Consider the following 14,203-nt stretch of genomic DNA (forward strand, 5'->3'; position numbering starts at 1 on the left):
TCTCATAGCCAACCTATTAGTTGTCCAGCACTTATTTAGAGCCGTGAGCCAAAGGAAGAAGTGACATTTGGAGGGGGCCCAAGTTTTCTAAACTCACACAGGCTAGTGAAATGGGACTGCTGCAGCAACTATTGAGAAATGGAAATGGGCAAAGGGTATCCCGGTATGCAGATGATGTAGTTCTATTCCTACAGCCAAGAGGTGAGGAAGTGTCTGTGGTGAAAGAAATCCTAATAATTTTTGGGGAAACTTCAGGATTGTTAACAAACTTGAACAAGTGCAGTATGACTCCTGTTCAATGTGATGATCCATAGCTTGTGGAGACAAGGAACACTTTTCCTTGCAAGGTTATGACTTTGTCCTGTAAGTATTTGGGTTTGCCTCTGTCAGTTAAGAAATTACCTAGGTCCTCCTTCACTGAGCTTATTGATAAAATTGCTGACAAACTACCTGGATTGAAGGTTGCTATTATTAATCCTGCAGGAAGAGCTACCTTGGTTAAGTCGGTCCTCACAACAACCCCAATTTATCATTTGATTGCCCTCCATTGCCCCAAACGGGTAATCAAAGCAATAGACAAAATTCGCAGGGGGTTTTATGGAAGGAAAGGACAAATGTTAGAGGAGGCCATTGTAATGTAGGATGGGCCAAGGTATGTAAACCTATAAAAATGTGAGCCTGAGAATCCTTAATTTGGAGGTTTTGGGCTGGTCTTTGAATATGAGGTTGTTATGGCTTAAAAAACCCCAACCAGATCGGCCTTGGTCAGAATTTGACATACATGTACATCCAAATGCAGCAACCCTATTCTCAGTCTCTGTCTGCTCTATTGTGGGCAATAGCCAAAATACTTTGCTCCGGGATGATCGATGGATACATGGGAAATCAGCGGGTGAACTTGCTCCAGCACTCCTGAGCTGCATCCCCAGGAAAAATCAGAAGATCACACATTGATTGCTAAATAATAGGTGGGTATCGGACTTAACTGGCAGTCTGTCGGCTGATGTTCTTATGGGCTTCTTGATATGGGATTTAACTCAGGAAGTTCAGTTGCAACCTGGAGTTTCAGATCAACTCTGCTGGCTGCCAACAGCCACAGGTGAGTATTCTTCCAAGTCAGCATATGATCGCTTCATCACTGGTTCCATTGATTTTGAATCGGTCGAGAGAATTTGGGAGACATGGGCACCTAAGAGATGCAAAATTTTCATCTGGCTAGCATCCCATAATAAATGTTGGACAACAGATAGATTTGCTCGAAGGGGAATGACAAACACATATTCAGTGTTGCTTCAGACGGAAAGTACTCGGCCAAAGCAGCTTATGAAGGTCTTTTTATTTGATCAATCCAGTCTGAGCATTGGGAGAGAATCTGGCAGTCCTGGTCACCTCCTAAATGCAATTTTTTCTCTGGTTAGCTGCCTTGGGGAGATGTTGGACAACAGACAGGCTGCAAAGAAGAGGGCTAAATCATCCTGATAAATGCCCTCTTTGTGATCAGGAATCTGAAACCATAGATCATTTACTAGTTGGCTGTGTCTTCGCGAGGAATTTCTGGTTTTGGTTGCTTGGTTAGGTCAACCTTCAGGGTTTTGCTCCTCAAGTAGAAGGGAATACCATGCTGTGGTGGAAAAGAATCAGTGACCAGCTGCAAGGAGTCACCAAAAAGGGGTTGAACTCTTTAGTCACCCTTGGTCTCTGGATTCTTTGGAACCATAGAAACGGTTGTGTGTTTGATCGTAACCCTGACTTGGAAGAAGCTATTACTAGAGCTGAAGAAGAGATGGACTTCTGGAAGCTAGCTGGAGTCAAAAGATTGGCTCTTCTAATAGCCCCAATTCTGGGGATTTAGTGGGCAGTTTATTTTTTGTTTCCTTTCATGGATCCTTTCTGGTTCCTTTGTTTTTGGCCACTGTAAGGTGCCTTCTGTTTTTTTGGTCTCTTTCCGGACCTTGTATTTTTCTTTTTCTTAATATAATGATGCACATTTCTCTTGCGCGTTCGAGAAAAAAATGAACTGAGAAATTTAGGTATTCTCAACACATTATAGGGCTTGCATCATCTGGAACAGAATATAACAAAGCAGAAAGTTACTGAAAAATAAGTAAAGAAAAATGTCATTGAAAATTAGTCTTTCCTTACATGGCCATCCAAAAATATAAGATCCCAGGGCATGCAGATGATACGCAGATGGTGCTGGCAGAGGTGGGCCGATGACGACGCACAGATGGAGGGGTGGTAATGGGCTCTAAATTTTACACTATAAAATTTAAGGGTCGAATCGGATTAGGATTGGGCTCTATTCCTATTTATTTTTCAACTAAAATTATTTAAGGGCCCTAACTTATTGTGAAGAAATATTGATCATGATCCATTACCACCCCTAGATGGAGCACATGCGAGTGATGAACTCACGTGGTTGGTGGCAGAGCCAGCCACAGATGGGGCGCCACCGGCGCAGGAATAGTGATTAGATCCTTGAACTTGGCATCGTCGGTGCATGGATGAAGCTCGGATGGCATCGGTGATTGGGTGGAGGCGCAACCGACATATGGGGTCTGTCGCCCTTGTGATAAATAGGCCGATCAGCAGCTACAGGAGATAATGGGGCAATAGTATTGTGGATGGCGATAAACTGGGTCCTTTCTGCCCCTTTTCTTCCTTTCTACTTAATATAATGAGGCGCAGTCCTCCTGCGTTTTTTGAGGAAAAAATAGGGCCATGCTTCTCTCGCTGTGACAATTTTTTGGGGAAGAGAACAGGTGCAGGGTCTGTTGCGCCGCCAGGAATTAGAACTGGTGTTTATGGCAGATGACCTATTAGCTGTCTTCACGAAAGGTGGAGAGAAGCAGGCCCTAGGTGACTGGCTTCACGAAATCGCAGAGAAATTTGCTAGTGGGGCTTTCCTATTTAAGTGTAGTAGATTTGGATTGCCAGAATTTATAATGCCAGTACTTCTAGCCAATATGAGATTTGCAGTATCATAGATTAGATGTTTGGGCTGTCAAGTTGTGTATTGTGCATTTTTCATTTGTCACGGAGCTAATTTTGTTATCCATAGTAAGTGATCAAAAGGAATGATTTCTCAAATGTAAACTGTCTTGATGTTGTAGGCTGATCCACACTGCTCATACGAAGTCACTTCTCGTGCTTCACTAAGTGATGCGGCAAGCAGATTCTTTTTGTTGTACTCATCAGAGGTATTATTCTTGTGCCTATGTACTTTGATCCATGCATGATACCACGCTGTTACCCTTTTTCCTGAGTTGTATTCATATACTGATGATGACACAATAGTCCCTGTTTGCTAGATCACATTGATTGCTAAAAGCTATGTAATATGAACTGGGTTGGGTACGATTACAAGAACTGACGGCTAAAACACTCTGTCATCTAACCGTTGGCAGGATTCTTCACTGTCAATCGTATAGGTTCTGAAGCCTAGTTGAGAAGAAGGGATCAGTGAACTTTTGTCTATTCTTTGCTTTGATAATGAGATATAGAGGCTCAACTTTATTTACTGTAGATGGATGTTTTGAACAAGAAAGTTGCCTCTAAAGACAGAAATCCTAAAAATATATTCAGCTAACATGGCAATGACATACAAATGCTCGATTTGCCTTGATTCACTGTAACCATGAATTATGTCTGGTCTTGCACCCACATTGTTGGTGATTATAGCTTTTTTTTACTTCGAACAACGCATAACGCATGAGAGCTGCGTATCAATCAATTCATTAGGAAGAAATAGACGTTCAGAGAAACAAGAGTCTACCTTTCAACAAGGGAGAGAAACTCCCAAACCTACACTCGCACCTCAATACACACTCCTGTCTCTGTGCTTAGTTGAAGAAGCATCTGCTTTAGAGCAGAGCCTCCCGCCATGCTTTAGAGCAGGGTGTTTGGTGTTGAAGTGTATAAGTGGATTGACTACCTTCTCCTATCAGTTTAAGTTTTTGTGTTGAACTGGTTAGTGCATCTACTCTAACATGGTATCAAAGCCAGATGTCTCGAGTTCGAATCCTGACAGAGGCTTTCTTTGTGCCTCCACCTATTTATTTCCACGTTTGTGCTTTTCTCTCTAGTTGCACGTGAGTGGGGGTGTTGAAGTGTATAAATGGATTGACTACCTTCTCCCATCAGCTTAACATTTGGGTTGAACTGGTTAGTGCGTCAACTCTAACATTTGGTTCCCCTAACTAAAGTTTAGTCCGTGTCACATCAGATGTTTGAATGGCAATTATAAGTGTTAAATATAGTCTAATGACAACTAATTACACATGAAGATTAAACGACTAGACAAATTTATTAAGCCTAATTAATCCATGGTAGCAAATATTTATTGTAGCATCACATGGGCGAATCATGGGCTAATTAGGCTTAATAGGCTCGCCTTGCGGTTTAGTTCTCATCTGTCTAATTAGTTTTGTAACTAGACTATATTTAATACTTGTAATTGACATTTTTTTCCTTTTTTTTCTCAAACACGCAAGAGAATTGCGCATCATTATATTAAGTAGAGAGAAAGGTCTAAAGAAGACCACGTACAAGGACTATACAAAAAAAGAGAAATAACTAAGACAAACCCCAAATCAAGGCCACAACCTTCTCAGTGCCTTAGCACCTGCCAATTCCCAAAGCCTGGCATGGCATCCTCATGGATATGCTGTAGAACTGAACTCGTGTTTGGAGAAACACCATAAAAAAACACAAGCATTTCTGTGCTTCCAGATCCACCAAGCCACAAGAATAACTAATGTGTTGAAACCATTTCTGTGCAAAACTGGCACAAGACCTTCATCCACACTCCACCAATCCTGGAATATAGATACCTCCAGCCCTGGTGACACAAGCTGCATCACCACTCTACTTAAGATCTGCCACCATATATTCCTGGAGAAGACACATGAAATCAAGATGTGTTGAATTGTCTCCAGCTGCTGATCGCAAAGAACACATTTCCCCAGGTAATTGACATTCAAACATCTGATCGAATGAGACACGGTCACATGGACTAAACTTTAGTCAGGGGAACCAAACACCCCATAAATAATTCAACCCTTTCCTCATCTTTGTACCAAACTCGTTAATTGCTTGGCACCTCCATTTGGAAAAATATGTCACATCAGGTAGAGGAGCAATGGACAGGAGACCTAGCCTATTCAGGACCAGACTAAATACACAGGAAAACATGATATGATTAATTGACTCCTTGATCGCAGAAGGGGCAAGCCGACGGATGAGGTAAACCGCGTTTGGCCAGACTGTCAGCTGTCCAACACTGGTTGTTGATGGCTAATCAAATGAACAATTTGCATTTTAGACCAGCCGAATTCTTCCAAATTCTTTGCCAGGGATAGAATTTGATGGTTCCTATGGAAAAAGGAAGCATATGGCGACTTACTGAGTAGGAATTGGCTTTTGTGAACTTCCAGCGGGATTGGTCAGGAGTATCTTTGTTATGACCAGCAGCCTAGCAGCCCTAATAAAATCAGTTATTTTGTTTAGTTGGATAAGTATTAGTTAGTTTGTTTAGATGGATAAGGATAAGCAAAATTTGTTTAGATGGATAAGGAGTTTGTTTAGATAGATAAGGATTTGGTTTGTTAAGATATTAGATAAGGTCGGCTGCTATCTCAACCCTATAAATGTACCCCTCCAATCAAGCAATAAAAGATTAAGCAGGCAAGTATCTTGCCTGTGCTTCCCCCAACTCATCTACTATTCATCGTCGCTACTGTTTACGCGTGAACAATACCGCACCTTCTCCACCAATAGCCCAACGACGCCGAAGTGCCGGGGTCCTGGCCCTAGACCCCAAACCTACCACTCGTACGACCTTCGTAACCCTAATCCCAACAATCTGGTATCGGTGATGTCAGGTTTCGAAGAAGTGCCACCGGGATCAACTCCACCCACCACCTCCGCTGTCAACACATCTGTCGCAGCAACATCCGCTACTGTCTCCCAGGCTGATTTCATGGCTTTCCAACAGATGATGCTCCACCAGTTTGCCGCCCTCTCCGCCACCATTGACCGCATGTCCAGCAGGTCGCCAACACCACCACCGCTCCCAGCACCCACCGTCACCAACACTTCTTTCCCATATGGCATGCCAGGCTATAGTGGCATACCTGCCCTTCCAACCCACACCGCGCCATCCATACCATCACACCCAATCACCACCACTGTCGCTCAGCTCCCATCTACCACCACCACTCTTCCATCGCCAACCTCCGCCTTGCTGTCACCCACATCGACCATATCCATACCCATCCATCAGATACCCTTTCCACACTCCCCGTCACCAATCCCAGGCTTTTCCGAACCCCACCATAGCGCATACCCCCCACAGCAACACCCTCACAACCCGCACCACCATAACCTTCCTTTTCCCACCTTCGACGGCAAGGGAGATCCTGTTGGTTGGTTGTCCCACTGTGAGAGCTTCTTCTACAATCAAGGGACATCGGAGATAGATAAATTCTTGATGGCTACGTACTATCTCACGAGCGCGGCATAGCTGTGGTCCATCATGCTGCGGCGCAACGAGCCCACACTACATTGGCCGCGCTTCAAAGCGTTGTGCCAGCAGCGTTTTGGGCCTCCTCTGCGCAACAACACGTTGGGCGATGTGGCACGCCTGTCATTCCGCTCCACGGTGGATGACTACCAGGATCGATTCCTGGCTCTCCTGTGCCACGTGGAGCCATTGCCACCACCGCACCAACAAGCACAACCCTTCACTGCCGGACTTCCATGGCACCTTCGGGTGGATGTCAAACTGTGCGCGCCTGGTGACCTGCAGCAGGCCATGGCCCTCGCCCGGGCATACGAGCGCTACCAGCAAGGCTTGGACGGCGGTGTGCCTCCTCCCTCTACGCGTCTACTGGCTACGCCATCCTCTACGCCGGCATCGTCGGCCGGGCCAGCGGCTGCTGCCTCCACCCCGGCAGCACTGACTTTCAAGCACCTCACCCAGCAGAGATGACGGAGCGACGTCGCCATGGTCTGTGCTACAACTGCGACGAGCTGTTTGTACGAGGCCATCACTGCCAACGCCTCTTCTACCTTGAGGCGACTGCCGACGACGATGGGGTGGCTGCTATGGAAGATCCCTCACCCCCGTAATCCTGCCTTCCAGCTTGAGGGCAAGCTGTTTTTGGAGTCCGGGAGAGATGTTATGACCGGCAGCCTAGCAACCCTAATAAAATCAGTTAGTTTGTTTAGATGGATAAGTATCAGTTAGTTTGTTTAGATAAATAAGGATAAGCAAAATTTGTTTAGATGGATAAGGAGTTTGTTTAGATAGATAAGGATTTGGTTTGTTAAGATATTAGATAAGGTCGGCTGCTATCTCAGCCCTATAAATGTACCCCTCCAATCCATGAAAGATTAAGCAGACAAGTATCTTGCCCGTGCTTCCCCCAACTCATCTACTATCATCCACGACTATCCAACGGTGCTACTGTTCACCGGCGCTACTGTTCACACGTGAACATTACCACGCCTTCTCCACCAACAGCCCAACGTCGCCCAAGCGCCGGGGTCCTGGCCCTAGACCCCAAACCTACCACTCGTACGACCTCCGTAACCGTAATCCCAACAATCTTGCTGCACAATTAGCCCATCCACCAAATCCAAACCTGCAAATATTCAACCTTGACCTGAACGCCTCTGGTGGTTATAGCATACTGATGATCTTCTTGGGTACATGCATTTTGTTTTTTTATCAGCTCAAGGACTGCCAATCTTTCTTTCAATCTCAAAAGCAGCCTAGAATTCTTCTGAAGTTGGATATTTCTAAGGCCTTCGACTCGGTCTCTTGGGTCTTCGTGCTTGAAGTCATGGAGAAGTTGGGCTTTGGTAGCGTTTGGCGCGATATTATGAGTGGCCTCCTTGCCGTTTCTACGCAGATTTTGCTTAACGGGGTGCCTGGTGATTTCATCTCCCACATGAGAGGGCTGCGGCAGGGGGACCCTCTCTCCCCTATGCTTTTCATTCTTGTCATGGATGTGTTCAATCTTATTGTTGTGAGAGCTGCTGAAGCTGGGATGTTACAGCCGCTATCCTCTCATCCTATTCAGCATCATGTGTCGCTTTATGCGGATGATGTTGTGCTTTTTCTCAGACCTACAACAGCGGATCTTGATCTTATAGTGAGGGTGCTCAGGCTTTTTGGAGAGGCTTCTGGTCTTAAGACAAATATCCAGAAGAGTAGTGTTGCCCCTATCAATTGTTCTCATGATGATTTGGCCCTCGTCCATGACCAGCTGCCTTGTCGACTGGATGAATTCCCAGTCAAATATTTGGGGCTACCCCTATCCCTGAAGAAGCTCACTAAGTCACAGCTACAGCCCCTTCATTGGCTGATCTTCTTCCTGGATGGAAGGCTGATCTTATGACTAGGGCCGGTCGGGCTGTTATGGTGCAGTCTGTGTTGACAGCAACTATTATTTACGATGCCATGGCTTTGGACCTCCCTCCATGGGCTCTCAAGGCCATGGACAAGATCAGACGAAATTTTTTGTGGCGTTGAAATTTTGAAGCTAATGGGGTTCATTGCTTGGTGGCCTGGTCGAAGGTCACTAGACCTAAAGAGCTGGGAGGCCTCAGAATTTCAAATCTGCAATCTTTAAATTGGGCTCTCTGAGTTAGATGGTTGTGGCTTCACAAGACTAACCTGGATATGCCTTGGGCATCCTCTCCTATACAATCTAATGGTCAAGTGAAATCCTTATTTTATTTGGCCATGTCTACAGAAGTTGGGGATGATAATAGCACTCTCTTTTGGCGTGATAGGTGGTTAATGGGTCGTCGCTTAATGGATCTGGCTCCGCATGTTTTTGCCTTAGTGCCTAAGCGGTTTGCTAGCAAGAGGACAGTTGCAGAATGCATTGCAGACATGTCTTGGGTTCAGGATATTTCAGAAGTGGCGCTGCTGCCAGATATTCCAGATAGGCACTTTTGGAGGTTTTCTAGTTCGGGCTGCTACTTCGCTAAATCGGTTTATGATGTGCTGCTCTATGGCGCTACTGGTTTCGAACATTGGAAACGTATCTGGAAGAGTTGGACACCTCCCAAATGTTGTTATTTTCCTGTGGTTAGTAGCCCACAACCGCTGTTGAACAGCGGACCGACTGGCTAAGCGAAACCTAGATCACCCAGAAGCTTGTGTTTTTTGTGACCAAGAGATGGAGACCATTAATCATCTGCTGCTGTCCTGTGTTTTCTCCAGACAATTTTGGTTTATGCTCTTGCAAAGGATTGGGCTGGCTGGTTTAGCACCACAACCTTCTGATGTTGATTTTCATGGCTGGTGGAGGGTTATAAGAAACTCTGTTAGTGGCTCCGTCCAGGTTGGGCTGACCTCCTTGGTGATCCGAGGGGCTTGGACTCTATGACGACATCGCAACGACTGCATATGGAGTTAGGCCAAGCATCTCTTCGATTATGATTATGTCAGGAATTGAAATTAATTCTTGGGAGATGGCTGGGGCCAAGGGTCTGTCGTTGCCTAGTGCTGGTTAGTGGTCATGTCATATGGTGTTGTCTGTTGGTCGTTCTCTGTTTTGTTGTTGTTGTCTCCACTTCAGTTTCCCTCATGTAACTCTGTAGCGGCCTTTTTTGGCCTTATGTACTATGTACACTCTTCTTCTATTAATATAACGATACGCAGCTCTCCTGCGTATTCGAGAAAAAAGGACTGCCAATCCAAACTTCTATATTTCCATTCGATGCTAATGGAAAATGGAGTTTACCTCACTTCAGAAAATCTACCGACCCCCGGTGGTCAGTGAAACCCCCTGTTGTTGGTGCATAATTCTAAGTGCTACAGTATGATGTAGCCTGCAGTTGTAATTTTTAAAAACTTTCCTATTAATTTTTCTATGTACTGATTAGCTGTTTAATGCGATTAAAATCATAAGATTTTTTTTCAATTTCAGCATCCTTTTGCATTAATACACACAGCACCTTATGTATAAAAAAACTAAAATCTTCATTGTTTCTGGTTCTGGTGTGCTAACTTTACCATCCTGTATCTTCTGCATATTTTGAAGTCTTTAGAATTTCTGATTTTCCTTGCTATATTATTTGCAGATCTTTGCACTAGAATGTTTCTTTGACAATACCATATTAATGGTTAATTGGTTATATATTATTCTCATTTTGTTAACTCATCATTGCATATTTACATCGAGCGGTAACTACTGTAGAAAGATAACTACATAAGAGATCAGCAATGCTTTGTTATAATATTTTAAAACTGTAATCTGTTCAAATGCAGATTCTTGGTTTCATGGTGGCCATAATGTTTTTTGGAATTATGCGACAGACTTCAGCATGGGAATGTGATTCTTCTATGCCATCCATTTTGTCAGCCATAGAGTCTAATCTTGGACTCCCAAAGGCATTCATGTTTCTTTGCTTCATGCCAATACTTGTATTTTGTGCCTTTTTCATTTTCACGGCGGAGCAAAAACCACCATTTGGGACCTTCTTATTGGTTACTCTGATCTGCTACATAGTTGCTAATGGTTTCACAATTTTGTTGATACTAAGTTCGAAATTGCTTCTGTATGTGGTTGCCATTCTACATGTCTTTACTAAAAGACGGTAAGTGTATTCTTTTATATCCTTTTGCCTTATTATTTGTCTATTTCATTTTTCTTAAATATGAAGATACTTCAGATTTTTACTGGTTGTTTTCATGAGCTATTAGTCTTGGAATTGCTAACTATCTTATATAAGTAGATAACTTTCATTAGAAACATTATTTCTTATTGGTAACGCCATTGGACAGTATTTTCTTAATAATATCAATGCGGAAGATGGCTAGTTAGATTTCTGTACCATCCTTTATTCTAGTGCAAATGGGTTAACTTAAATCATCTTTGTTGATTATTTCATTTCTAGTAATCTAAAAATTAGAAGGCAGGCCTGGTGCAGCGGTGAGAGCTGTCACCAGGCCATGGGTTCGAAACCACCCCTCCGCATTTACGGGGAAATGCTTGCCTCGGTTTATCCTTATTTTAGATCCCACTCATGTGAGAGCCTCCGATACTGGGTCTACCTTCTTTTTTTTTAAAAAAAACATTTTATGTTATAACTATGTTAAACTATCTCCTACTTGTTTATTTACAATTCCAATTTATTTCCTTATCCAGTGTGGCTTGATAAGTGATTTGTTTCAAAGCATTGCTGTATTTGTTGATTGTATGAATTTTGATCTCACCATAAATCATACATCATTTTTGTTTTCCTGCTCCTGCAACAATGATTTACAGATGGCAATCATGGGGGAATGGTGTTCAATCAGCATTTCTTGGTCAATTCCTCAGTTTCTCCTCGTTTCAGTCAGTGAAGGTAAATATCCTTCTAGAGTATATGGAGACCTGCGTATTTGTCGTTCTTTTTCTTGGAGTACCTTATATTCAGGTAGTAACAAATGTCCTTTTCGAAAAGATTGTGCAGATGCTTAGGAACAATCCAAATATAATTGTAGCAGTTGCTACATTACCACTCGTCTGTTTGGTTCATCCAGCCATTGGCCTTGGTCTGCTACTTCTCTCTCATGCTTTCCATGCTCATTCAAATCTATGCAGGTTTGTTTTTAACTTTTTAAGGGTAATTTTGACCTGTTTCAATTGCTGAAATATTTTTGAATTAGGACAACATACTTTTTATGTTTCAATAATGTCCCTGTTGTTATGGGCTTTGATTTCTTTGCAGACCAATATGGGAACATATGTTTCTTATTTGCTATAGAGTGCTATAATCTATTGTAGCTTATCGCAACGTTATTGCTCCCGCCATGTATATTTTACTTCATTTGTTTTTTAATAGTGCAGCAGGGGGACTTCCACTGTTAGATTTTATTAAAGAAATAAAAGCTGTACGACAAACACACACAAACGGAGTAAAACTTGTACAGCTTCTCTAAATTGAAAGACTACTTAACTTGTTGCTATATGGCCATGCAACAGATCGTGCATAAGGCCATGGCCAACTGTTTTCCATTGTTTATAGAGTGGAGTTTGAAATATAAGATGGAAATATAAGATGAGAATGAGTAAGTTGTTGGAGATAGCATAATTTAATATCTAAATTGAAATACTTGTCTTGTGACAGTTTTTTAGCAGCTTCTTTTCGTAGCATCACTCAGAAAAAGGACCTGTACAAGTCCAAGATGGGCGATGGTTCAGTTCTGCTATCCAAAAGTAAATCCGATGGGCTGCAGCAACTTCTGCCAATGGATGATAGCCCAACAGCTTCAAAAAGTTTTACCGACAGCCAACTAGAACTGTTTGATTATCGGCATGGCGTCATGATCTTGCATCTTCTAAGCACACTCATGTTTGTGCCTTCACTTGTTGCCTGGCTACAGGTCGGTCATTTAGTAACTAAACATCATTAGGCAAGTTTTCATTCTTGTTTGTCATAATCAGTGATGGTTCCGATCTGTTCTTTTGTGTGCAGAGAATTGGTATGGGACAAAATTTTCCCTGGTTCATTGATTCTGCTATTTGCGTTGGTGTTATACTGCATGGACTTTTTGGATCCCAACCAAATGTCAGCTGCTGCATATTTTTCAAGTTACCTGGCAGGAGAGGCCGTGAAATTGGTCTGAGTTTCCTCTACCTCGTGGGTGGCTATTATTCCTTTGTCAGCTCCATGGCGTTGGCACCTTATAGGGCCTTGTATGCCATGGCGACCATTGGTTATATATGTTTCATTTCCAGAATTCTCGAGAGAAGAAATATGGTAAGGGGTGACATTAACTCTAGGAGGACTCGGAAGCACTCACACAGACACTGACACACCACAGAAAGTGTGATTTCTTTAAAATTATTTGTAAGAGATAGAGAATAGGGTTGAGGAACCTTTCCTCCAACCTAAGTTATCTCCTTTTTTGTTTTTTTCCAAATCTTGCTTATGTGCATGTGATTGTGTACGGCCATGGTTTTGAAAGTTGTTATCGGATATGGTTATCCTCGGTGTGTGGGGTCTTCATAAATTGCATCAAGAATAGCAAATTTCTAGGTGTTGAGAGCATCGCATTGAGAGCTTGATTATTGAGTTGGTGCTTTTCTTCTCTAGGTTGAGTCCTTCCTGTCAAGAATAACAAATTATAACCAATGATCAAGTAAATTTTAATTTCTTCAAAATAAATAGATCCAAATGGCCTGTAAGAGAAAATTTCAGATCAAAAAGTGACCCTAATAAGTTGACCTAGGCACCGAGTAATGTTTGGATGTCTATACAAATATAAAATCGCATTGGAGTAAGGCACAAAACCAATGGGTCTGTCAAGGATGTGTTTGGTTTAAGGTCAAAGTAGGATAAGATGGGTCGATATCGTCCTCTTGATTTTTTGGATCACGTGGTCACAAAATTATTTCAGTGTTTATCTTGTCTCTACGTGACTCTTATCTAAACACTATATGAACTGTGGCCGTCTCATTTCATCCGTCTTCGTACATCCAACCAAACACGCCTTAATATTGGCCATTGAAAATATCTATGTTTTCATTTTTTTTAAAAAAACATTAATTTGTTCGACGACACGCACAAATAGCTTCTCGTCAATGTTTAGATATGTAAATGAGCTTCCAGAACAAAAATGGCAAAACATGATTTCCCCCCTCATGTGCACAATAGCTGATTTGGTGACCCGAGATCCAAGGAGAATTAAAGGGGATTGGGAGGAAATTAGTTTATTTCCACTCAATCTCCTTCAATCCTCCCGTGATCCCTTGTCACCAAATCAACCCTAAGGACATGTTTGTTCCGTTGGAATTGAATTCCATTTTAATAATTATAATTTAGACAAAACTAATTAAGTTTATATATTTATATATGTAATATATTTATATATTATCCTAAATCATACGAGAGAGATAATTATATACTATATTTATGTTGTAGCGACGTAAGTAAAAGAGTGTAAACATCGGAGAAATAGCATGTAAATCTATATAATCAATTTCCATCTCGTACCCCAAGAATTTGAGATACACTTATATGATAACTTTAGAAAGTGGTGGAATGTCATATTCTTAAAAAAATAGCATATTCTATTAGTAAGATTCTAATTACTTAAAATGAAAGGAAACAAACGGGACCTAATAGGAAATCTGTCAGCCCTCTGTATATGCCCGTTAAACTCAACGGGGGCTATGCTTTGGACACAACAAATTGT

General features: G+C 42.4%; 1 protein-coding gene across 6 annotated transcripts in view; it reads left to right on the forward strand.

Annotated features, from left to right (window-relative positions):
* LOC100279182 (uncharacterized) overlaps nt 1-13,051 on the forward strand; it is a 39,714-nt gene extending 26,663 nt beyond the window's left edge. For 2 of the 6 annotated variants that reach the window (XM_008653069.4, XM_008653071.3), the window contains 6 exons: nt 3,114-3,200; nt 10,289-10,617; nt 11,289-11,367; nt 11,467-11,606; nt 12,133-12,388; nt 12,481-13,051. In XM_008653069.4, coding sequence (XP_008651291.1) covers nt 3,114-3,200; nt 10,289-10,617; nt 11,289-11,367; nt 11,467-11,606; nt 12,133-12,388; nt 12,481-12,819 — 1,230 coding nt within the window. In that variant the 3' untranslated portion in view covers nt 12,820-13,051. The remainder of the gene's footprint in view (nt 1-3,113; nt 3,201-10,288; nt 10,618-11,288; nt 11,368-11,466; nt 11,607-12,132; nt 12,389-12,480) is intronic. The other 4 variants (XM_035960507.1, XM_008653072.4, NM_001360929.1 and 1 more) reach the window with 4 other exon arrangements.
* Nucleotides 13,052-14,203: the final 1,152 nt, after the last annotated feature.

Source organism: Zea mays, chromosome 7 (genome assembly GCF_902167145.1).
Source record: "Zea mays cultivar B73 chromosome 7, Zm-B73-REFERENCE-NAM-5.0, whole genome shotgun sequence".
Taxonomy (NCBI): domain Eukaryota; kingdom Viridiplantae; phylum Streptophyta; class Magnoliopsida; order Poales; family Poaceae; genus Zea; species Zea mays.